A 22,071-nucleotide genomic window follows, 5' to 3' on the forward strand; every position below is an offset into this window, starting at 1 on the left:
CCTAAGACTGGCTTCACCACCACCTGAGAGTAACAAAGCACCGAGATGGTGATACCCCGTTTCTGAAGCCTGACTTTTCATTAACACTAGCCAGTCAGGTTTTCCAGCATGAGTTGGGGTACCATTTCTCTGAAGTTTTTTTTTTTTTTTAATGTTTTTCTACAACTGAAATTTGCCAACACAGAGGAAGTAAGAATAGGATGACATGAGGTCCCACAAAATGTGCTACCTGTGTTTTGTTCCACAACAACCTTACCCTGAATGCCTGTCAAGTCCAGACAGCATGGTGAGACCCCAAAAACAGAGAGCTAAATCACAATAGCCCCTACTCTTGGGCTGTCATCCAAGTATCCCCTGAGCACAGAGGTCACAGCAGAATCTTTGACACTTTGGAAACTAGGAGGTTGGATTTCTTCAGGTCGGACCACAGAATCAGGTCTCCTACAGGCAGGCAATGGGTGGGGTTCCCTTCTGCATTCTGTCCTGCTCCAGGGACTCTGGGGACGCCTTCTGTGCCCCACCCTGGACTCCAATAACACGCATATGATGTCACTGTCTAGATGTGCAACAGTCTTGGCCAATTTTATCCAAAGCCCTCAAGCACAGATTAAAAAGTAAATCCATAGCATTTGGACAGACCTTTACAGTTTACAAGCCACTGTCATATTGTCTCATTTGATCCTCCCAGGAGCCCTAGGAGGTAGGAGGAGTAGATTATCATCGCCCAATTACAGATGAGGAAACTGAGGCTCAGGGAGCTGAAGTGACTTACCCAGAGTTACCTGGTTTGGAAGCCAAAAAACCGTGTTCTTCCATGTTGGATCTAGTCTTTGGGCCGAAATGGGAACTCAGCACAGACAGGCTAGGCTCTCCCCAGCTGGCCTTCACAGCTGGTGCCTTGAGAGTTTCTCTATAGAAAGAGTGAAGGAGAGGCTGGGAATCAGGAACAAAAAGAAAGTACAATGGTGCCTCATATTCTAGTAATATTTCATCTTTTTCAAAGAACTCACATATTTCTTGTCTCATTTGGTTCACAGAACAATCCCATAAGGTGAACAAGACAAGCATATCGTCATCAAAACTTGGATCAGAACTAGTCCCCAACTTTTCTGATTCCAAGACTCTTTCTATAAGATAAGGGACAGAATCCTTGCCACTGAGACCCTCCTTTCGTCCCTTTGGCCCTGAAGGGTCAAGACCAAGAGACCACTGGATACCCTTCTCTTGTGTGGCCACACAGGTCCAACTTACAGTGACCTTTCATTTCCCTGTGTGATCCCCTGCCAGAAACTGGGCCCAGAAAGCAGGCCCCTCCCCCTTCTGGTTTTAGGACTGCTTTTACAGAACCGATGTTTTTTAAAGTTTATTTCTTTTCAGAGACAGAGAGAGAGCGTGCGAGTGCGCACACGTGTGGGGGAGGGGGAGGGAGAGGGGGGAAAGAACCCCAAGCAAGCACCACACTGTCAGCATGGAGCCTGATGTGGGGCTCGAACTCACAAACCATGAGATCACGACTTGAGCTGAAACCAAGAGCTGGACGCTTAACTGACTGAGCCCCCCAGGCGCCCCACAAAACTAATCTTATGTAACCGATACACCAGGGGGAATGGAATCTGCTAGACTATTGCTCACCCGCTGAACACACATTTTCTGAGCAGGGTATCACTCTAGGCTACTCACTGGGAGTTTGAGAAATACCTCAGGCATATTCCCTGCCTAACAGAAGCTCACAATCTTGATCTAGTGGAACTGGCGAAAACACAAACACGTACGTGACAAGGTACACGACATTCACTAGTACATGACAAGATGGAACAAATGTCACAACACAGTTATAAGCAAAGGGCTGCATGCAGATCAGCATCATGCTGGCTGGTGGGAAGGAAGAGTCTTCATGAAAAAAGAGGTGTTGGGCGCCTGGGTGGCTCAGCCAGCTGAGCTTCCAACTTCGGCTCAGGTCATGATCTCACAGTTTGTGAGTTCGAGCCCCGCATCAGGCTCTCTGCCGTCAGTGCAGAGCCAGCTCTCTGATCCTCTGTCTAGCTCTCTCTCTGCCTGTCCTCTGCTCTTTCTCTCTTTGTCTCAAAATAAATTAAAAAAACTTAAAAAGTAAAAGAAAAAAGAGGTGTTTAAGCGGAAGGATGACTGGAGAATCTTGACAAGTAGGAAGATGCAGGCTGTGAAAACAGCACTAACATTTGGGAACTAAGGATATAGTCCCTTGTGAGGGCAGCATGAAGTCCACTTGGCCCCCGACCTCCCACTGAGGCTGGCTGGGATCCAGCTTAGACCCCCAGCTAGATCTAGGCTGGATCCTGCCCCCATCCCAAGGGAACCCAGGAGACTGGGGCCACTTGCTCCGTCCGCCAGGTTCTGTGGACTTGCAGCCCCACCCACCAAATGTTAACTGCCCTCTTCACAACTCATCTCTTCCGCTCTCTAGTTGGTTCTCACATGTGTCTTGCATTCCCAACTAGACTAAAATACTGGTCTCCTAATTCCTTGAGAACATAGCAAGGCGTGCCTATATTCCATCCCAGCCAGCATGAGGTGGGCACACAGTAGGCCCAACAACCTGTTTGTTGACTGGCTGCCGAAGTCTACAGGCCCAAGTATCACGACAACTGTACAAACAGGTAGACAAGAAGGGGCAGTACTTGTAACCCTAGCCTGGGATTACAGGGAAGGGGTTAGCAGAAGACACATTATTTCTGGCTTTAAGGTTACATTTTATAGAACTGATCTAAATTTAAATCAAGGGGCTTAGACTTGTGGGGTCACTCTGGGGGGACTGCCCTGTATTTCACATTCTGTTCTCTCTTAGACCAATGTCCCAAGGTCTCCTTAATCCATTTTTCTAGTTCCTGCTTGTAAACATCTTCCAATGAAACATAATGTCTCATAGTTCCTCTTGAAAAGAGTTACAGAAAGGCTGGCATAGTTGCCATTTCCAGTCTAGAGACTGGAGGACGATGCCAGAGGTGAGAGCAGAGTCAGGGCAAGAGGTGGGGGTGGCGAGGACCCCAGGGCACAGTACAGCCTCCTAGTGGTTGGTCTCCAAGGAGCCGAAGTCTCAGCTGAAGTGCTGGGTGGACAGACTTTACAAACAGGGAAACTGGATAGGGTCAAAACCCAAACAGGTCACAGCACACCCAGAATGGAGCATGGGCAAGCAATGAACATCATCAGCTAGGTGTTGGGGGATGGGGTAGGTGAAAAGAACCAAATGCCCAGGTGGGTTCAGAGGCACAGAATTTTAGTTTTAGGGATTTTTCTAAGCCAACCCTCTTTAATCCCACAGGTGGGGTCCTCAAAAATTTCTTTCCTGGGGCACCTGGGTGGCTCAGTTGGTTAAGCGCCCGACTTCGGCTCAGGTCATGATCTCACGGCTCAGTAATTTGAGACTGTGTTGGGCTCTGTGCTCACATCTCAGAGCCTGAAGCCGGCTTCAGATTCTGTGTCTCCCTCTCTCTCTGCCCCTCCCCCACTCGCACTCTGTCTCTCTCTCTCTCTCAAAAATAAACATTAAGAAATTCACACCAAAAACAAAAACAAAAGTTATTTCCTGTGATAGTCTAACCCTGTCCTACTCAGTGTCTCTCTGCGTCTTTGACCTTCCACTTCATCCTCCATATTGCTGCCAGACTGATCTTTCCACAACACAGATCAGTTCAGTGTCTCCCCTCCACATTCAGAAGGTCCGAAGTCAGCGTGACCCAGTAAGGCCTTCTCTGCTAGACCCAGACAGGGTTTGGAGTCTCATCTCCTCTCTACACCCCACTGACGTCATTCCCCCCAACAACGTCCTGCACAACACTCTCCAAAGTTGCAAGACTTACTCCTGTCTGCCAGGAGAATCCCAATTCCAAGGTCCAGCTCAAATGTGTCCTGTTCAGTTAAATCTTCCCTGTGCTCATTCATTCCCCCGGGAAAGATGTGTTTACTTTCTCCTCCATGCTCCCAAAACACCTCCATAGAGCATTTATCACCCTGACTCGAACTGATTTTACAGAGACTGAGAGGCCACCAGGAATAGGGATTGGTTTTGCCTTCTCATTGCTCACCTTGTCCTTACTTTGCACGGCAGGAGTAGGTGGTCAAAACATGTTTACTGAAAGAAGAAACCTTTCCTTTTTTTTTTTTTTTAGTTTTCACTTTTAAGTAATCTCTACACCCAGTGTGGGACTCAAACTCACAACTCCGAGACTGAAAGTCGCTTGCTCTACGGACTGAGCCAGCCAGGTGTCCCAAACCCCTTTCCTTTATAGCCGCATAGTGAGTTCCTGGTGGGGCCCAGTTAAGGTCGCGGTTGTCTGATGCCCAGGTCAAGGCACTGCTTTCTAGGCTGCTTCTACCAGTTTTTCGTGAACACGCACCTGGATGGCTCCTTAGTGACCTGGACTTTCAGACACTGGGACAGTGACGGGCATCAACTGTCCCAAGTTAGCACCAAGCTGCTAACTGTAAAGAGAGACTCCTGTGTCTCTCCTGGGGAAGAGATTTGATTCGAAAAGGCTTTAAACCGAGCTGTAGGCGGCGACAGAGCAGGTGAGTCATCCCAGCCCACACCCGTTCTCTACCGAAGGGCCCCAGCATCTGTGTGTCTGGGGTCATATGGGAAATGGGTACTCTGAGCTGACTCGGGTCCCAGGGAGGGGGATGCTGACGTTATGGCCAAGGACCCTTCACCCATGGTGATGAAGCAGTAGTGATGGCCTTTATCTATGACAGCAAACATAAAGGGACTCAGCACAGGGGATGGCCTCAGAGAAGCTGCAGCCGTGGTAATGGCCAAGGGACGCACCTCGCCGCTCTTGGAGCCCCATCTGGACCCCTGGCACCCACACAGCCTGTCTCCACCGCCAGCCCTCACCCGTGTCACTTCATTTCCCTAAATTCAAAGCTCCTCAAGAGAAACACAAGGTGTCCTCCACCACCCATCCCCCAGACTCAACCAGGACATCTATACTGCAGTTGAATTTTGATTTAAGCAAACAGCATGTAAAGTTGAGGGATAAATCTTCATTTTACAAACTCTTTTCACCACCATGAGCTCCCCTAAGGCCTTCACTCACTGGGGGCTTACTTACCACGTGTAAGTTCCTCTGTTAGAAGCTAGAGAGATACGAACACCACTGCAGTACAGTCCCTGCCCTCAACCACGTAAGCAAGTTGCATATGCAAGTTACTGTACATGCAAGAAATAATGTGCTAAATCCTTCAGAGGAGGTTCACAAAGTGAGTCTGGGAATCTGGAGGCGAATGAGTTTAGAGGGACATCGTTCCGGAGATGGCACAGAAGCTTTAGAGAACGGGCTGGATATTGCCACTCTGAAGCACGTCAAATGGCCTTCCATATGGAGGAGGTGTTGTCAGCAAAGGCCTGTGGGTGGAATCAAATGTCAGGCAGCTCCGTGTGGAAACCCACCAGGTCAGGCTGAAACAGCACATCCGACAGGCCCAAGCCCCAGGGGCACAGGCCAAGGCACAGGGAAAATGCTCCGAACAGCAAAGGTCAACATGAACGTAAATACTGCAGCAGCAGGACTTATTCCGGGCGAGAAGTGGGCCAGGATGGCCTTGGAATCCGGCCAGAGGTCAAAGGCCAGCTCTACCCTCAACAGCTGTGTGATCTTGAACAAGTTACCCAACCGAAGTCTAGGTCTTCCCGTCTGCAAGGCCGCTCCCCGACACTTCCCACCTAGTGTGTCACTAAGAAATGAAATGAGATGATGGAGAGGACACATGAGGCACGGTGGCAGGCAGGGCAAGTGATCAGTCTATGTGAGGCTCTTCTTCCTGGCTTGAGGAGCCTGGACAGTGAACAAGTGAAAGACTGTGTGGGGCCCTGGAGGAAGGAAGAGGCCAATAAAAGGGGATTCTAAAGCGAGGAGATGGTGAGGGAAGAGGGACTGCAGAGAAAGGAAACAAAGCCTCCACATTGAGCTTTCTGCTCCAGGGCAGGCCACTGTAGGGATGCTGCTAAAACTCCCCACCACGCTGGTAGGTGGTTTCTCCCTGAAGAACGCCGTGTTCCAGGATCGACACCAGTGATACAAGGAGCAGAACTGAGCTTGTAGGTGGAGCGATGGGTAGGAGCCGAGCAGAGATGAGGCAGCACGCTGGACCCCTGCCCAGATTGTGGGGGCATCAGAAATCAGGACTGGATCAAGATGGCACCGAGAGAGAAAACTGCTTAATTCCAAAAGCTTCCACTAGGAAAGCCCAGAAGTCCAAGGTTTTTTGCACATCTAGACACCTGATCTTTTAACCTGAATACCTGGCTCATTACAAGCCAGCAACAGAGATACCGCCAGGCACAGGACTCACCTCTGCAGAGAGCCTCCAGTCTCATGGAGGACAGGCACACTAAGGGTCTTCAGGGAGATTTGCCACCTAATCCTACGTGTGTTTGCTCCTTGTTCATTCGTGCATTCATTCACTCCGTCATCCACTGCACAAACATCCACGAAGGAACTACTACACCCAAGATAAGATCCCGGAGAGGCAGGTGTCCCGTTGGCTGTTCACATCTCTATTCCTCAAGTTGTTTCACTTGTCAGTTCCCTTATCTGTCAAATGGAGAAAACTGGGTTTATGGGAAAACGCAATGAGATAATGGACACGCACAATGCAGAGTAAGTGCTCAAGAAGTGTAAACTATTAATAAACGAGCAGAAGTAAGGTCACATGTTATATTGGATACCTTTCATTGCTCCTCTAGGTACTTTCTGCATCCTTTTCTATCCGTACTGTGTTCTGGAATTTTCCTGCATGGACTAATCAAGTCTCCTTTGCCCTCTGACTTCCCATGGGGTTTAGTACATGGAGAGCCTTGACAAATCAGAGGGGTTTTATTTCCTCCCAACTGCCTTCCTGAACCCCTTGACCTGAAGTCCTAGCTCTAGCAAAATGACCCTCCACACAGCCTCTCTGCCTCGAGGCGTAGAGATGGTAAGATCCCTCTGTTACAAGCCCCAGAACATTTCACTATCCACGGTTCTCTCCCTACACCCTGCCTCAAATTACCCATTCATAATGTGCCATCTGTTTCGTGCTGGCCCCTATTATATATGGGGTAGGAGAGAGAGAATAGGCCTGGGAATCAGGAGACCTGAGTCCCACCTCTGCCACCAGCTGGTTCTGTGACCCTGAACACTCTTTTACTAGGTGTCAGCGTCCTCATCTGTAAAAAGAACAGGTGGGACCACATAGCTCTTTTTTTGTATTACAATTCCCCGCCACTGCTGGGTGTTCCGTGAAGTTAAACCCAGCAAAGGGATGCAGATCAGGGAATAAGGCTTCCTAGTGCAGAGGGCAGGTTAGCCAACTCATTCTTACCCAGGGAGGGCACCTAACTCCTTTCCAAGGACTTCCCTTTTCCTCCCAGATTCCCCGGGGACCAACTGATCTCCACTCCAAACAGCCAAGGAAACCCAGGAAATTACAAGTAAATTCTCTCCTTTCAGTAACCAACCAGCCAACCTCGATTTAGCCACACAGGCCCCTTCCCAGCTTCTGTGATGCACAGCGGGCCAAGCAGAGAGGCAGGTGCACACTCCCACCCAAGCATTCTCCACAGGGCTGCAAAGGGATATGATGCCCTCTCACAACTGGTGGGTATCCAGGGCAGAGGGAGCCACCCAAATCAGCATCCTGTCAGAAAACCTACAATTGAGGTCTGTCACTAGACATGTTTCAAAGAGAGGCTGAGGACCATTTCATGGGATATTACAGAATCTCTGGAATTCTTTTTAGCTCCTAAATTAGCGACTCAGGGAACCCCAGGAGCCATGAGAAAGACGTTCTAATGAGAATATTACCCTCCCTAGCGCCCCCTACCCCCATCTGGAGTTTCACCTGCCCCAAGCGCTTTCCCATCTCCCCTCACCCAGAGGTAGGGCCAAGTGCCAGCATAAGGCTGGGTTTTTAATCCTTAAGGACAGAAGGAGAGGGCACTTTGGATACCAACTTCTAAGTTTCTGGCGGGGTAAGGGAGGCGGGATAATCTCTTAAAATCTCAGCTCCTGGGCTGGCCGCATGTGAAAACCACAACCTAATAACCGCCAACAACAATTTCTTCGACGTTCTTCACGTCCGGAAACCGTGGCCTCTCCCCACAACTCTGAAAGAGTTCAAACCCTTTCCCGGTTCCAAATCAAAACTTCCGAAAGCCTCCGGGCTTCCAGCGGCCAGACCGCGCACGGGACGGCTGGGGCCCAGGGAAGACACAGGCGGCGAAGCCCGCGGGCCGGGCGGGGAGGGGACGAACCCCAGCGCTGAGCCGCCGCCCTGGCCGCCTCGAAGCGCCTGTGTCCGCAGGAAGCACCGCCGTGCGCCTGCGCCTGCGCCTGCGCGAGTCTTGGCACGTGACTCGGGAGCGCGCGGCCCTGGAGGGGGCGGGGGAGGGACCACGGCCGCATGCGCGGGGCGGGCTCCCGCGGGCGGGGTTCGGCTGGGACTCAGCTCAGCAGCTCCCCCGGCGGTGGGTGCTGGGGTTCGCGGTGACGAGCCTCGCTCAGCGGTAGCGTTTTGCGCTGAGGAGCGGGCTTTCGAGACCACGCCAAGCTTGGCCAGGCGCTCGGTTCTCCCACCCTTTCGTTCCTGTTCCAAACCGCCCTGCTTTAGGGGCCTGTTTCCCCTCGAAGGCGAGGGGGTGCACCGGGAAAAGCGGACCCGTCGGCGGTGAGGACGCCCGAGCCCGGAAGATGCGCCCCCTCCGGGAGCCGGTCCCGCCGGAAAATCTGCACCCGAGTCGGGGGCCAGGAGCAGCTGGGGTCCAGGGCCCAACGGGGGTCCTAAGTAGGGCCAGACTGCTGATGTGGGCTTCTTCCGCCGCCTCCTTACGGGGCTCCCGTATTGGCCCCCAGCTCCTAGCAGTGGGGCGGCGTCTGGGGGGGACGCAGACCCGGAGCCCTCCAGCCGGCAACCCATGGACCGCGGGTTTGAGGGGCACGGCTCGAGGGACGCTGTCTGGGTTGCCAAAATCGGCTGCTTGATTTGATGCCAGGCTCTCGCCCCTCGGTGAGCCCCAGTGCTGCTGCCCGCCTGACCCTCCCTGCTTGTTCATGGCTCTCTGTCTAGAAACTTGCAGTGGCCTCAAGCCCAGACTTCTTGACCTTCCATCTAAGGGTTTCCCTAACCCATCTCAACTCACCTTGACTCCTCACTGGCCACACACAAACGTCTCTCTCCCTTTCAGAGTCTGGGCCCTTGATCTTCCCCCCAGGATCCGACCCCCTGGTCTCTGTCCTTCCAAACCTGTCCAGCCTTCAGAGTGGAGCTAGAATTCCACTCCCTTTCTAAGCTCAGAACCCCCTGGGTGTCTCAGTATTCCCAGGAGAGTCCTGATGTTATGTAAACGGATTCTCCTCCATAAAGGTAATCTGTTAACTGTTTAAATAAAAAGTCTGCAGTGCATGGGTTTAACTTCTCAAATAATTACAAGTGAGAAAGAAAATCGTTTGCCACCCCCCCCCCATGTGACCTGGGTTATGATAGGGGCATATGGCTACTTTATCCCCCAGGATTTACCCAGTCACTCCAGTTCCATGTCTTGGGTCCCTAACTGGATCATTCACTCCTCCAGAGCAGAGATTATGCCTGCACAAATATGTGTAAATTCTAAATCTTTTGAAATTTTGGTAGGACAAAATTCAGAAGTTTGGAGAAAATGGAAATATAACCAACAAATGTGTTTGCATTCTTCACAAATACGAAATCACTCTTTTCAGTGTGTCAGAAAAATGTACTGTCACAATCGGTCTAGGCTTCAGACTAACACAAATCAATGTGATTGAATGTAGTAGGAGGGATAGTTGGATGGGTAGAAAATTGGCCCTTTGGTTTGTCATGTTTTAGCTGGGTGAACTGGGGCTTAACCTCTCTGGGGATGCAGCTTCCTCATGCTGGATTTGTTTTTAGGGATAATGAATATGCCTTCTCCATCTACATGAGCAGAGTGAGGGTCAAATGTGAAATGGAGTTAAGGGTTTCTGGGTTTTTTGTGTTTTTTTAAGGTATTTTGTTGTTCAGGAAATAATCCTTAATAAAATTTTTTTAAGATTTTATTTTTTTAAGGAATCTCTACATCCAACATGGGGCTCAAACTTACAACCCTGAGATCAAGAGTCACATGCTCCACGGACTGAGCCAACCAGGCTCCCCCCGACCCCGACCTTAATAAATTGTCTAAAGCAGGGGCACCTGGGTGGCTCAGTCAGTTGAGCGTCGACTTCGGCTCAGGTCATGATCTCACAGTTCGTGAGTTCGAGCCCCACGTCGGGCTCTGTCCTAACAGCTCAGAGCCTGGAGCCTGTTTTGCATTCTGTGTCTCCCTCTCTCTCTGCTCTTCCCCTTCTCACATGCTGTCTCTCTCTCAAAAATAAATAAGGATTAAAATAAATAGTCTAAAGCAAATGACGGTTAAATGTTTGAAATTTTGTTACTAACACATGTCAAGATGCTGACCAGCCATTAGAAAAATCCAGCAATTCTAAATTTTTGCCAGTTTCTGAAGAGGAGGGAAAGGCCTTGGGATCAACAAGAACAGTGTCACCAAAGGTAAGCCTGGTCAAGTAGCCTAGCATGCCCTCACGAGAGTCAGGTGCTAGATGGAATTCTGGCCCTCCTACTTCCGGCAACTCAACCTCTCTGACCATTAGTCTCCTCATCAGTAAAATATGAGTAATAATCATAACATTTACAGAACGCTTTCTGTGGGCTGTGTACTGTTTCAAGCATGTTGCATGTTTTAATTTAATCCTGGCAACAGCCCCACAGAGAGAGGGGCTATTAGTGTCTCCATTTTATGGGTGAGGAAACTAAAGCGCAAAATTATGTCATTTGCCTAGCTAGGGTGGCCCAGCTTGTTAAGTGGTGGGGCCCAGGACGAAGCCCAAGCAATCTGACTCCAGAGTCTCTACTCTTCCGTGCAAGATGGCTCCCTCCCTGAGGGGCTGTGTGAGGATCCCATGAAATAATACATGAAAAACTCCTGGCCTATTCCTTGGGTTTGTGGCTGCTAGAATTACCTCATTATGTCAAGGTATAAGTGTAGGAATGTCTATAGGTCTATAGCCCGGTTCCTGGCAAGAAGAATACTCTACAAGTTGGTTCCCTTCCCCACTGAAATTTTGAGAAAACATTAAAGGTTCCACAGTGCAAGCAGACACAGAAAATGCTCATCTGTTCGTGTTATTTTTTTTATCCTTTGGATAAGAGGTCAGTATAGGGAATCCCTCAGAACCTGTGGAATACACCTTTGGTACAGGCAAATTCATGCCTCTACTCCATTTTGTTTTGCTTACGTTTCCTTTTTACAGCCTCTATGGTCTTCTAGAGAAAAATTTAGGTTTCCCTGGATTGGGAAAAGCTTGAGCCTAATGTCACAGACAGAGGAATCGGCGTGAAATGTTGCCAGTGCTTGTGAGTTTTTCAAGGCTCAGACTTTTCCCCTTGGTTCACCGGGGTGGGACGCAACCACAAACCCAGGGCCTGGTAGGTGTCCTCCCATGGCTGGGTCTTCCCTCGTCTCCACCCTGGGTCGGGCATCCGGTTCACCGCATGCACACACCTGCTACACATAAGCTCCCACGACCTGTAATCCACGCATCATGCATAAAATTACCTCTCCATAGCCACACCCACCTGCTCACCCCAGACACACAGGACCCTCTACACACAACATTCGGTGCACAGACACCTTCTTTACTCCTCCCAAACCCGCTTACTCTGCCATTCACTCTGATGGCACACAGGTGATGGGTCCTGTGTGCTGGGCACTGTGCTACATACTCAGAGATCATTTGGTCACAGACACTCACATACACTTTGGTTTCTACACACACAGATTCTACATGCAGGTATTTGCACGCCCTTTCACGTGTAACCACAGGTAACCCCCACATATTCAGATACATACACATACCTGTGGAGACATTCTCTCCATTCATGCCCCTTATATCCCCTGACTATATTCAGAATGGTCTTGGATTTTGCTTTCCTCCATGGCATTTTGCTTTCTCAATGGCAGACGATGTACAGATTATAGGGTACGAGGCTTGTGAAACAGCACAATTTTGGACATGCTGGCAGGTTCTGGTGTGTTATGTTTATCTTCAAGAGAGACATCACCTCCCTCCCTTTTCCTGGCAAAGCTCCATATTTCTCCCAGTCCTGGGAAAACACTGGCTGCCGTCCTGGGTGGGAGAGCTGACCTGGGGGAGGGCAGTGGTGGCCTTAGTTAGGTCAGTCTTATCAGTCACTGACTGTGGACTGTGGACCCTCGAATCAGGAGGAAAGCGAGGGAGAGGGAGGCAGCGAGCCAAACTGCCTCCTCATTCCTCCCTGAGATCAGCACCTCCCGACTTAGGAAAACCCAGGGCAGCTGGCCCCAGCACCGAATTCTTCATCTTCTCTGAGGTGACGCCATCACAATAGCATGTTGTCACTCTCACACTCCCCCCTTCTACTTCCAACCTCCCAGTGACTCCCCAGCTTCTTCCTTTTCAAACACACTCTCAACTGGGGGTGCCAGGTCTTCAGGAGGACCCCAGAAGTAATATTTCAAAGTAAAGGAGTTCTGATCTGAAGGACAAAGGCTCGAGGAGCCAAGGACAAGGTAGGGTGTCTTTAAAAACAGGGACGGTATGGGGGGAAGGGGACGCCTCGGTGGCTTAGTGGGTTGAGCCTCAGACTCTTTTTTTTTTTTTTTTTTTTTTTAATGTTTATTTATTTTTGAGACAGAGAGACACAAAGCATGAACGGGGGAGGGTCAGAGAGAGGGAGACACAGAATCTGTAACAGGTTCCAGGCTCTGAGCTGTCAGCACAGAGCCCGACAGAGCGGGGCTCAAACTCACGGACCTCGAGATCATGACCTGGGCCGAAGTCGGCCGCTTAACCGACTGAGCCACCCAGGCGCCCCGAGCCTCAGACTCTTGATTTCACTCAGGTCATGATCCAAGGGTCATGGGATCAAGCCCGCATCAGGCTCTGTGCTGAGCTCAGAGCCTGCTTGGAATTCTCTCTCCCTCTCCCTCTGTCCCTCCCCTGCTTGTGCTCTCTCTCAATAAATAAATAAAAATAAACAAACAAATAGGCACAGGAGGAGGCCTGGGGTCATGCCCCCATTTCTTAATTTTCAAAACTACAACAGGAAGCCTCGGTTTCAAAGTCATCTTTGACACTGGGGGCTGGAAGCAGGAGGGATCTAGGGAAGAAGGCACTGGGGACGTCTAAAACAAGAGTGGGCAATTCATGGATTGTCAGTTTATCCCTAAGAAACTTAAAAATGAGGGCGTCTGGGTGGCTTAGTCAGTTTAGCATCTGACTTCAGCTCAGGTCATGATCTCACAGTTCATGGGTTCGAGCCCTGCTGTCAACACATAGGCTGCTTCGGATCCTCTGTCCCCCTCTCTCCCTGCCCCTCCCACGCTCAATGTCTCTGTCTTTCTCTCTTTCTCTCTCAAAAAGAAATAAACATTAAAAAAAAAAGAAACTTACCAATTAGTACCCAGGTTTGGGAAGAGACGGGAGGGAAGAACAGGTGGAGCACAGAGAATCTTTAGGGCAGTGAAAATACTCTGCATTTCATTTCCTTCTACAACGGACACATGTCATGATACATTTGTCCAAACACGAGCAATGCACACCACCAGGAGCGAAGCCTAATGTCAACTGTGGACTCTGGGTGACTAGGTTGGACAAATGTCCCACTCTGGGGGTGGGGGTTGCTAATGGGGGAGGCTGTGCGTGGGTGGAGGCCCCGGGGCGGGGTGGGGGCAGGGGATGTATCCCTACCCTCCTCTCAGTTTTGCTGTGAACCTGAAACTGCCTGAAAAACAATGAAGTCTTAATACGAACCCGATCCACTACTAGATAAGAGAGAGATAAAGAGAGCAAGCTGGTCGGAGGCGATCAGAAAGCACACGGTGTTACAGAGAGATTGGAACTTTATTGAGACTTCCTCCCTGATTAAATCAGAATGGAAAGAACCCTGGAAAGGTTCCACTTTGGAGAGAGACAGCAACTGTTCAGGCACAAATACTTAACAGATACTCCTCTTAGGGGAATCTCTGGATCCTAAATTTACCCCTAGTTCCCAACCCTTCCTCCCCACCCCAAAAGACAGTCAGAATCCTGCTTGAAATCCACATCCACAGAGTGGGGACCAAACAGCCCTGACAGCCCAGGGGGACCAACTGACCAGCCTGCAGGCTGCATGGAGAAAAGGTGGGTCAACGAGTGAGCAGGGGAATGGGGGTAAGAAAAGGAAAACGGATGGGACGAAAAGAGAGAAGATCACACCAATCATGCCCCCCCCCCAAAATACAGATGCCATATGAATGTATCAGCCTCCTTCCACCTGCTTCCCCAAAGCAATGGTGACATCACCGCCGTGACAATGCCTGTACACTTCTGCCCTGTTCACGTCCTCAACTGCACTGAGAAAGACAGATACGCCGAGAGCAGCTCAAGGGCATCAGGGGCATTAGGAGCAAGAGGGGAAGACGGACTGTGGGGAGGATACATGACAGCGAGATAAGGCGAGTGGTGATTTGTAATGAGAAGAAACGCAGCTTTTCAGGCCCTGCTCACCAGGCTCCTTGGATGCCCCGGCAGGGCCCTGTTTCTCTGCTTGGCTCTGTCCTTGGAAACGATGTCCTGGAGGTTTGGGGGGCCTCCGTTGTCCTGTGGAAGGTTCCAGGTCCTGCACAAAGCCAGAGAAGCAGCGTCCGCTGCAGCATGCATCAGAGCGTTAATAATCCTAAGCAGGGATTCCGAATTCTCCACACGGACCTAGTCTAATCACCGATGTGTTTCCACTGCCTCGCCCCCAGAGTGCTTCCTCTCTGCCTTCATCTTCACTCACTTTCCTTCTGGTCCAAGGTGACTTCCTGGTCAGGGGGGCCCTGACCCAGGCCTCCTGGGGAAGTCCCCCAGATAGCTCGCTCCCAGGGGACGCTGGCTCACTAGGGCAGAAGGAGCCCCTCCGGGCAGCCCTGGGCAGGGTCTCCTGGATTTGTGCAAACTGGTCAGCCACCTGCTTTTTGTCAAAAGGCTCCTTCCCTCCATCCGCTGCCGCCCTCCGAGACGGCCGAGGTGGCACGCCAGCCAGGCAGAATCCTCACGACACATTCCTTCTCCACGGCCTCTGGCGTCTGCTATCTCAGAATCTCTCTTGCACAATGCGGTACACACATATTCACACTCATCGGTTCTTGAAGGCCCTGGCTTCCCTGCGGCGCGTGGGTATCAGTATCAAGTTCAGGTGGAAAATCGCATGTCAAGCCTTGATTGCCGCCGACACGGAGTGGCTGGCGCCAGTTCTGAACTCGTGGAAATTGCTCGGAGTTTTGAGTGTTGTGCATCAGGGCGTGGAGAAGAGGGGGAAGGAAAAGCCATGGCATGAAAATCAGGAGGGAACGACTCTTCCTCAGAGAAGTTTTGGAAACTGCCTCCTCCTACATTTGGGGGGCGGAGATGGGCTGCCCAGAGAAGACCCTGATGAAAAGGAGCAAGGTCTCCATCGTCCCCTCTGAAACCCAACGCCTTTGGGGTCTGAGTTTTCCAAGACATGCAATAGACAAAGACACACTGCAAACCGATTAACCCTCTGAGCCCTTCCAGTATTTTTACTGAAGTCACTTCCAAGAAGTAAATGACCTGAATCCACGGAATACTCGGCCTCCGGTCGGGGCTGATAAAGGAACCGAGCTTCCCAGCTGGCCTAGAAGACTGCTTGGGAGAAATGGCACGGGGGAGGCAGAACCTTCTTCCAGCCTGGGGACTCCTGTTCTCTCTCAGCATTCTGGTATCCTAAACCATTCCCTCCCACCCCTCGAGGAAACAGGGAAGAGGGCCTGGGGATGGGGGGCGGGGGGTATGGTGGAGGCTCAACACCCAGGTGGATTCAGACCCAAAAGACTGTCCCCTGTTGAAGTCAACCCAAGTTGAGGAGGCAGACGGGGGCTGGAGGACAAGCAGGAGACTGTGTGGAAGGAAGCTACAAGGGACCTGAGCCCTACAGAAACCAAGTCTCTCTCTTTTCCCAGCTTATAGGGGAAAAAGGAATTTCAGCTGAGTTTAGCTTGACACTCATCACCTCAGTATACACTAGAATTTAGCTGCTCTCTGTCCTCTGCGATAAGACCCAGGAAAAGCCGGCGGGGCCTCACTCAGGCCCCTCACTGAAGCAACAAGACACTATAATTCACAGTTTCCTCTCCTCCCTCGACCCACACCCTCCCCCACCACTGGCCTCAACGAACTCCCAAATCTCCAACACGTAGTGATTCTCACCAGTGTGGCTCAAAGGGTTAATTAACCAGGACTTCTCAGACAGTTAGGACGCAAGCTCAGCCACCAACAGGAACCCAAGAATGGCTACACGGCGACCTAGTGTTTCTTATAGCGATTCTTTGGGGTCTCGCCACACCCTGTTTTGTCACAGTTGAGAGCACTGGGATTCTTCCCCAGCCCCAGGCTTCCCAGGAGGCTGGGGAGCTCCTGTGTGATGGCCCGCTCAATCTTCTCCAGAAAACAGCCCCCCATGTAGGAGCACTGCTGAGACAACAGCTTGAAACTGGAGATGGGGTTGATGCCAAAGAAGTCCTTATAGGCCTCGCGGTTGGGAAGGTCAAATTTGCTGACATTGGTCTTTGCCAGGATGGTCTTGAAGATGTAGAATTTGTCAGGGTCTTCCACAATGTCCTTAAAGACCAGTTCTCCGTCACTGAAGAAGGTCATTTTGTCCTTGTAAGTCTGCAGATAGCGGTCCACCAGGAGGGCATGAATGCGGACCCGGATGGCATGCTGGCGGATGAAGGCGATCTTGTTCTCCAACCTGTTCTCGATCACCTGGTTCAGGTCTTCCAGGAGCGAGATCTCTTCCTTGAGGAACAGGTCCCGGTGGGTGTCGGGCTTGTAGTCTTGTGGCCAGAAGGAGCTGACGTAAACCCGAGGGGGCTCTGTGACGTTGATGAGCGGGGCCAAGCTCCAGAAGAGGGCCCCATAGACCCGCATGAGCATCTGTGTGGCCAGGTTGTCGGCCTTGTTCAGGATGATCCTTATCTGGGATTCGCGCCCCTTCAGCTGGCGGAAGAGCATCTCCAGCTCCAGACCCACATCCAGCTTGGTTGGGTCAAAGACGACAAAGATGAGGTCTGCCCTGTCGATGAACCACTGGCACACGTCATTGAAGGGGTAACCTTGGGAGGGGGGAGCAAGAAGTCAAGCAGAGCAGGCTCACCCTAACCCCCCACCCCCACCCCGCGCCCCCCCCGCCCTTCCAGAACCAAAGCATTGCCTGGGTTGAAGGAAGTCACGGCACTAGGGATATTCTGGGTCTCTGAAGACTGAAAGAATTAATTACGTATCTCCCGGGCCTTGTCAACCCTCAGCCAAGGACAGCCTAAGACCAGGACTGGAATTTGAGCTCTGCCACTAGCCAGATCAGGGTAACAAATGCTTCTAGGCTTTAGCATTTTAGCTACAAAATGACAAGAAGAATAAGAATACCTAAGTTGATATAAAGATTATCATGTTCTAAATAAGCAAAGCACCTAACTAAAACTGCCTATGTCATAGGAGGTGCTCGATATATTTTAATTCCTTCAACTTCTTCTTTCCAAAATGGGGAGACCAGGAATACCTGTCTTTTAATTTTTCTACAACAACCGGCCAATAATGCATAAAATTATCTGATGCATAATAGAAGAATAAAGGTTAATTTACTACTATAATGATTAGTGATAATATTATTACTAGTAATAAAACAGCCATAAAACCAAAATGAGAGTTATAAACTGAGATCCACCATCTGGGCATACAGTCCTACAAATGCCCTGCTGTGACTCCTCTCATATGACTCAGCCCTGTGTCATGGCGATACTCGGCGGCCTATGTTGTAACCCAGCGCCTGCTGGGCCCCAAGTGGCACTCCCCTCCCACTGGAAGGCAGGTAGAACTTTGGAAGGTCTGACACAGGCTTATGTGAAGCAGGCCTGTAAAAGCAACACTGGACCAGGAAGAGTTTAAGGTCGGGTTCAAACCAGACCCAAGTTAGCCAGAGGTCAAGTACACCTGGACTGGGATCCAAGTCATCCAGGCCCTTGATCCCTCGGGAAAGTCTGAGCCTCCCCAAGACAGCTCAGCCCCAGCATGGACCTCAAGGAGCTACTTACAGAGATGACCAGCCCACCCTTTGGGAAAATATGGATTGCCTCCAAACTAATCAGCCCTCGGGGAGGTAAAAGAACATGGTACTCCACACCTAAGTGGGACCATGGTGACAACCAGAAGGGACTGGCAGCAAAGACTACACCCCTTGGTGTTGGACAATGCTGGCCACGCTTCCTCTCCCCTGTCTGCCTACCACCCACTGCCCAACAGCTTTCTAAGACAAAGTTTGCGCTGTTCAAACACAAGTGCCTAATTACCTCTTTCTTGCTGCTTGCGGTTCTCAATGATGCCTGGTGTATCCACAAAAGTGACCCGCTCCAGAAGTTTGTGGGGAACCTCGATGCCAATCAGCTTCTCCAGGAAATTCTGGCCAAATTTCTCAAGGGGGGAGAAGGACCGGGCGCTATCAGCAGCCATGACAATACCCTCGATGGTTTTCAGCTTGGGCCCGTGCATGAGGACCGTGAACTCAGAGGTGGTGGGCTCAGCACCTGCAAGCATAGGCATGAGGTTAGTAGGAAGGCCGTCCTCTCTGGGAAAGAGACCCTACTACAAAGTAAGCGGGTAAGCAAGGGGTTCCAGGGAGGGTTTGCCATGAGAACAGGACACTATGTTTGCTAAGCAGGATCCTATTTCTTTTTCCAATTGTGGTAAAATATACATAACACAATTTACCATGTGAACCATTTTCAGGTGTACAGTTCAGAGGCGTGAAATACATTCATGGTGTTGTGCAGCCCTCATCACCATCCATCTCCCAAACTGAAAGTGTCCCCATTCGTTCCTCTCCCAGCCCCTGGTAACCTCTACTCTACCCTGTCTCTATGAATTGAGGACTCAAGGCATCTCATAAGTGGAATCATAGGATATTGGTCCTTTTGTGTCTGGCTTATTTCACTTAATATATAGTGTCCTCAAGATTCGTGCATCTTGTAGCATGTTCCAGAAACGCATTCCTTCTTAAGACTGAATAATACTCCAAACTCCGTTATATGGATAGCCCTTTTGTTTATGCATTCATCCATCGCAAGAGGTGGGTTGTTTCCACCTCTTGGCCATTGTGAAAAATGCTGCTGTGAACATGGACTGTAGCTGCTGGGTTCTTGGGTGTAATTTTCATGATTATATTGAAGACACATACGCATGTTTCCTAGTGCTTTGACACAGGACATTGAGATACCAACAAACACACAAGAAAATCTCTCACTATTACCTGTATAGAGCTGGTAGCGAGTGTTTTCCAACCCAAGGAGGTAGTTTATCATGGTGGATTTGCCAACGCTCCACGGTCCCAGGAACAGCACCATTGGCTTGGAAGTAATCTCCCCATCTGTAGGCAGCAGGAATTAGAAATGGAAGTGACTAATGAAGTTTCTTCCTACGGGAGTGACACAGGGCGTCACACCGCATCACACAGTCCATCTGAGTGAGTTACAGATTTCCACATTGGACAAGACAGGGGGTGGCAATCGGCGGCTCGCCTCTCGCTATGTAAGTGCGATCACCCAGTTAAAACCAGAAGACACGATGCTGGCCTTACACAGATCCTTTGCACAGCGGCACCAGAGGCAGGAGCTAAGTGACATTAACAAATACTGACTCAGAGCTCACTCTGGGTGAGGCCTCCTGGTTTACATCTGGATTTACATCCCCTTCCTAAGAAGGGGAGAAAAGAGCTACCCCACGGCGAGGGGTTAAAACTCTGCTATCTGGATTGGTAACAGAAAAAACAGAGAGACAGGAAAGAGACTCACACGACCTTAGACAGCCTGGACGGGGGCCCCCTGACATCCTACCTCAGGCTCGGCCCAACACTGGGCTCAAGGCCAGTCTCAAATTAGCCTCTAGAGACCACGAAATATTTGCCAGGTCCCAAGACTAAGCACTGAGTAGGCAATTCTTGGGTTCTCGGCAGTGTCGGGAAGCACACACTGCCTGGGCCCTGCCAGTTGGGGTCCCTAGGAAGAGAAGGCAGATTCCTCCAGAGCTTCCAAAACCAGGGAGGCAGAAGGGATGTGGTCACTGGCCACTGTCTTACAGCTCTCCATTCTTGCAGCTCGTCTCTGAGCCACGGCACAGAGGGCCAGCCCTGCCTAGTTTATACCTCAAATTCTCCAGACCTCTTTGTCTCCCTGAGCCTGGCACAGAGGCCCCAAATGGTAGGAACTCTTTTTTTTTTTTCTTTTTTTTTTTTTTTTTCTGTTTTGATGTACAGTATTTAATTTCTTGCTTCAAAAATCAGAAGTATAGGGGCGCCTGGGTGGCTCAATTGGTTGGGCATCCAACTCTAGATTTTGGCTCAGGTCGTGATCCCGGCATTGGGCTCTGCACTGAGCGTGGAGCCTGCTTGGGATTCTCTCTCTCCCTCTGCCCCTCTCCCCTACTCACACACACACTCTCTCTCTCTAAAAAAAATTTTTTTAATTAAAAAAACAAAATCAGAAGTATACCTGTCCCCAATCCGCCTAGGCCATGACACCTGGCAGAGAGGGCAGAGAGAGAGGGAGACACAGAATCTGAAGCAGGCTCCAGGCTCTGAACTGTCAGCATAGACCCCGACGTGGGGTTTGAACCCACGAACCGTGAGATCATGACCTGAGTTGAAGTCAGACACTTAACGGACTGAGCCACCCTGGTGCCCCACCTTTCAGGTATTTTAATGCATACGGAAGAAGCAATATTAGCAGATATCACATTCCTCTTTTTTTATATACAAACAGGAGTACAGTATTCCCCTTGTTCACCACCTCACTTCTTACTGTGCTGGTTTTCTTTCTGTAAGGTGAAACTAAGTCCCAGAAGACCACAACGGCGTCTCGTAAGTGGCAGGCACACGTATAATTGCCTGAAATTGATACCATGGCCCTGCCCCATTCCTCCCTGCCTGCAAATACATGCTCACGTCTCTGGATGTCAACCCCTGGCTTGAGGACAGGGAGGGAGAGGCAGGCTGAGGGGTGGCAGGAGTCCCCAGTTATAGCCACAGAGATCCTACACAAAGTGTCTTTTGCCCAGGCCCAGGAGTCAGAAAGGGAACTGGACCTTCCAGCTCCTGGCCGAGAGCCCAGGAGACCAAGCAGGCCCAGGAGACCCAGGCCCAGGAGACCAAGCAGCGGGCTCTCTGGGGGCTGCTGTTTCGGCTGTCTGCAGCAGGGGGCGTTACTGGCATCTGCAGGAGGCCACAGGTGAGACTCAGAGGCGGCCCCAAGGCACTGCGGTGGAGTCCCCAGCACTGGGGGAGGTGAGGAGAGAGAAGCCAAGCCCAGAAAGTGGCATCCGGAGCCCTGAACGCCCTCCCTGCAGAGCGCCCTTCCCCTGCCGGCCAGCAGCCTCCTGGGCCAAGCCGCTGGGTCTGGGGCTGCGGGACAAGTCAAGCGCAGAGGACGGGAGAGCCACGGGAGACCGCCACCTCACACAGCCCCTGTGAAGCCCGAGAGGATGGTCTGCTCTTAGGCTTGCAAGAGGCAGTCGGGGAGTCGCGAAACAGCCTTCTCTGGAAGAAGTAGACAGTCCCGGCTCCTGGTTCCAGCCGTGTGATCCTGGGTACCCAGCATCTCTCTGGGCACCAGGTCCCATCATTCCTGTTCCTGAAGCAGGAATAATGTACATCCTAAATACCCAACCCACTTTATAGCCATCAGGCACATCACATGAGATACTACGGAAACACCACTGTGAAAACTTTCAGAGGATTGACTCCCCAAAAGGGTGTGGCTGCGGGAGGACAAGAGCTCTCATACACCTTACTGTGGCCTCAGCCTGGCACCACCTAAGGCAACTTAGGGACAACTCTTAGGGAATGCTTAACTCGCGTTCCACTTTTTAAAATATTTCCCACAGATATATTTGCGTGGAATAGGTAACGATTATAGTAGTGTTTGTAACG

At 50.8% G+C, this 22,071-nt stretch overlaps 1 protein-coding gene and 1 long non-coding RNA gene across 16 annotated transcripts in view; both read right to left on the bottom strand.

Moving 5' to 3' along the window:
* Window positions 1-8,328, bottom strand: part of LOC109278248 (uncharacterized) — a 37,286-nt gene extending 28,958 nt beyond the window's left edge. For 6 of the 8 annotated variants that reach the window (XR_002085562.2, XR_002085563.2, XR_002085565.2 and 3 more), the window contains exons 1-4: window positions 7,973-8,328; window positions 6,331-6,572; window positions 5,091-5,383; window positions 773-910 (exon numbers count right to left, since the gene is read on the bottom strand). This is a non-coding gene — a long non-coding RNA (uncharacterized LOC109278248). Of the gene's footprint in view, window positions 1-772; window positions 911-5,090; window positions 5,384-6,330; window positions 6,590-7,972 lie in introns of all 8 variants that reach the window. The other 2 variants (XR_002085564.2, XR_002085561.2) reach the window with 2 other exon arrangements.
* Window positions 8,329-13,936: 5,608 nt separating this feature from the next.
* The window catches only part of SRL (sarcalumenin), a 46,528-nt gene continuing 38,393 nt past the window's right edge, over window positions 13,937-22,071 (bottom strand). For all 8 annotated transcript variants that reach the window (XM_019468429.2, XM_019468428.2, XM_019468427.2 and 5 more), the window contains 3 exons: window positions 19,399-19,515; window positions 18,443-18,676; window positions 13,937-17,212 (listed from right to left, as the gene is read on the bottom strand). In XM_019468429.2, the coding sequence (XP_019323974.1) occupies window positions 16,401-17,212; window positions 18,443-18,676; window positions 19,399-19,515 (1,163 nt within the window). In that variant the 3' untranslated portion in view covers window positions 13,937-16,400. The remainder of the gene's footprint in view (window positions 17,213-18,442; window positions 18,677-19,398; window positions 19,516-22,071) is intronic.

This window comes from Panthera pardus, unplaced genomic scaffold (assembly GCF_024362965.1).
Source record: "Panthera pardus isolate Hobbes unplaced genomic scaffold, ASM2436296v1 HiC_scaffold_4, whole genome shotgun sequence".
NCBI lineage: Eukaryota > Metazoa > Chordata > Mammalia > Carnivora > Felidae > Panthera > Panthera pardus.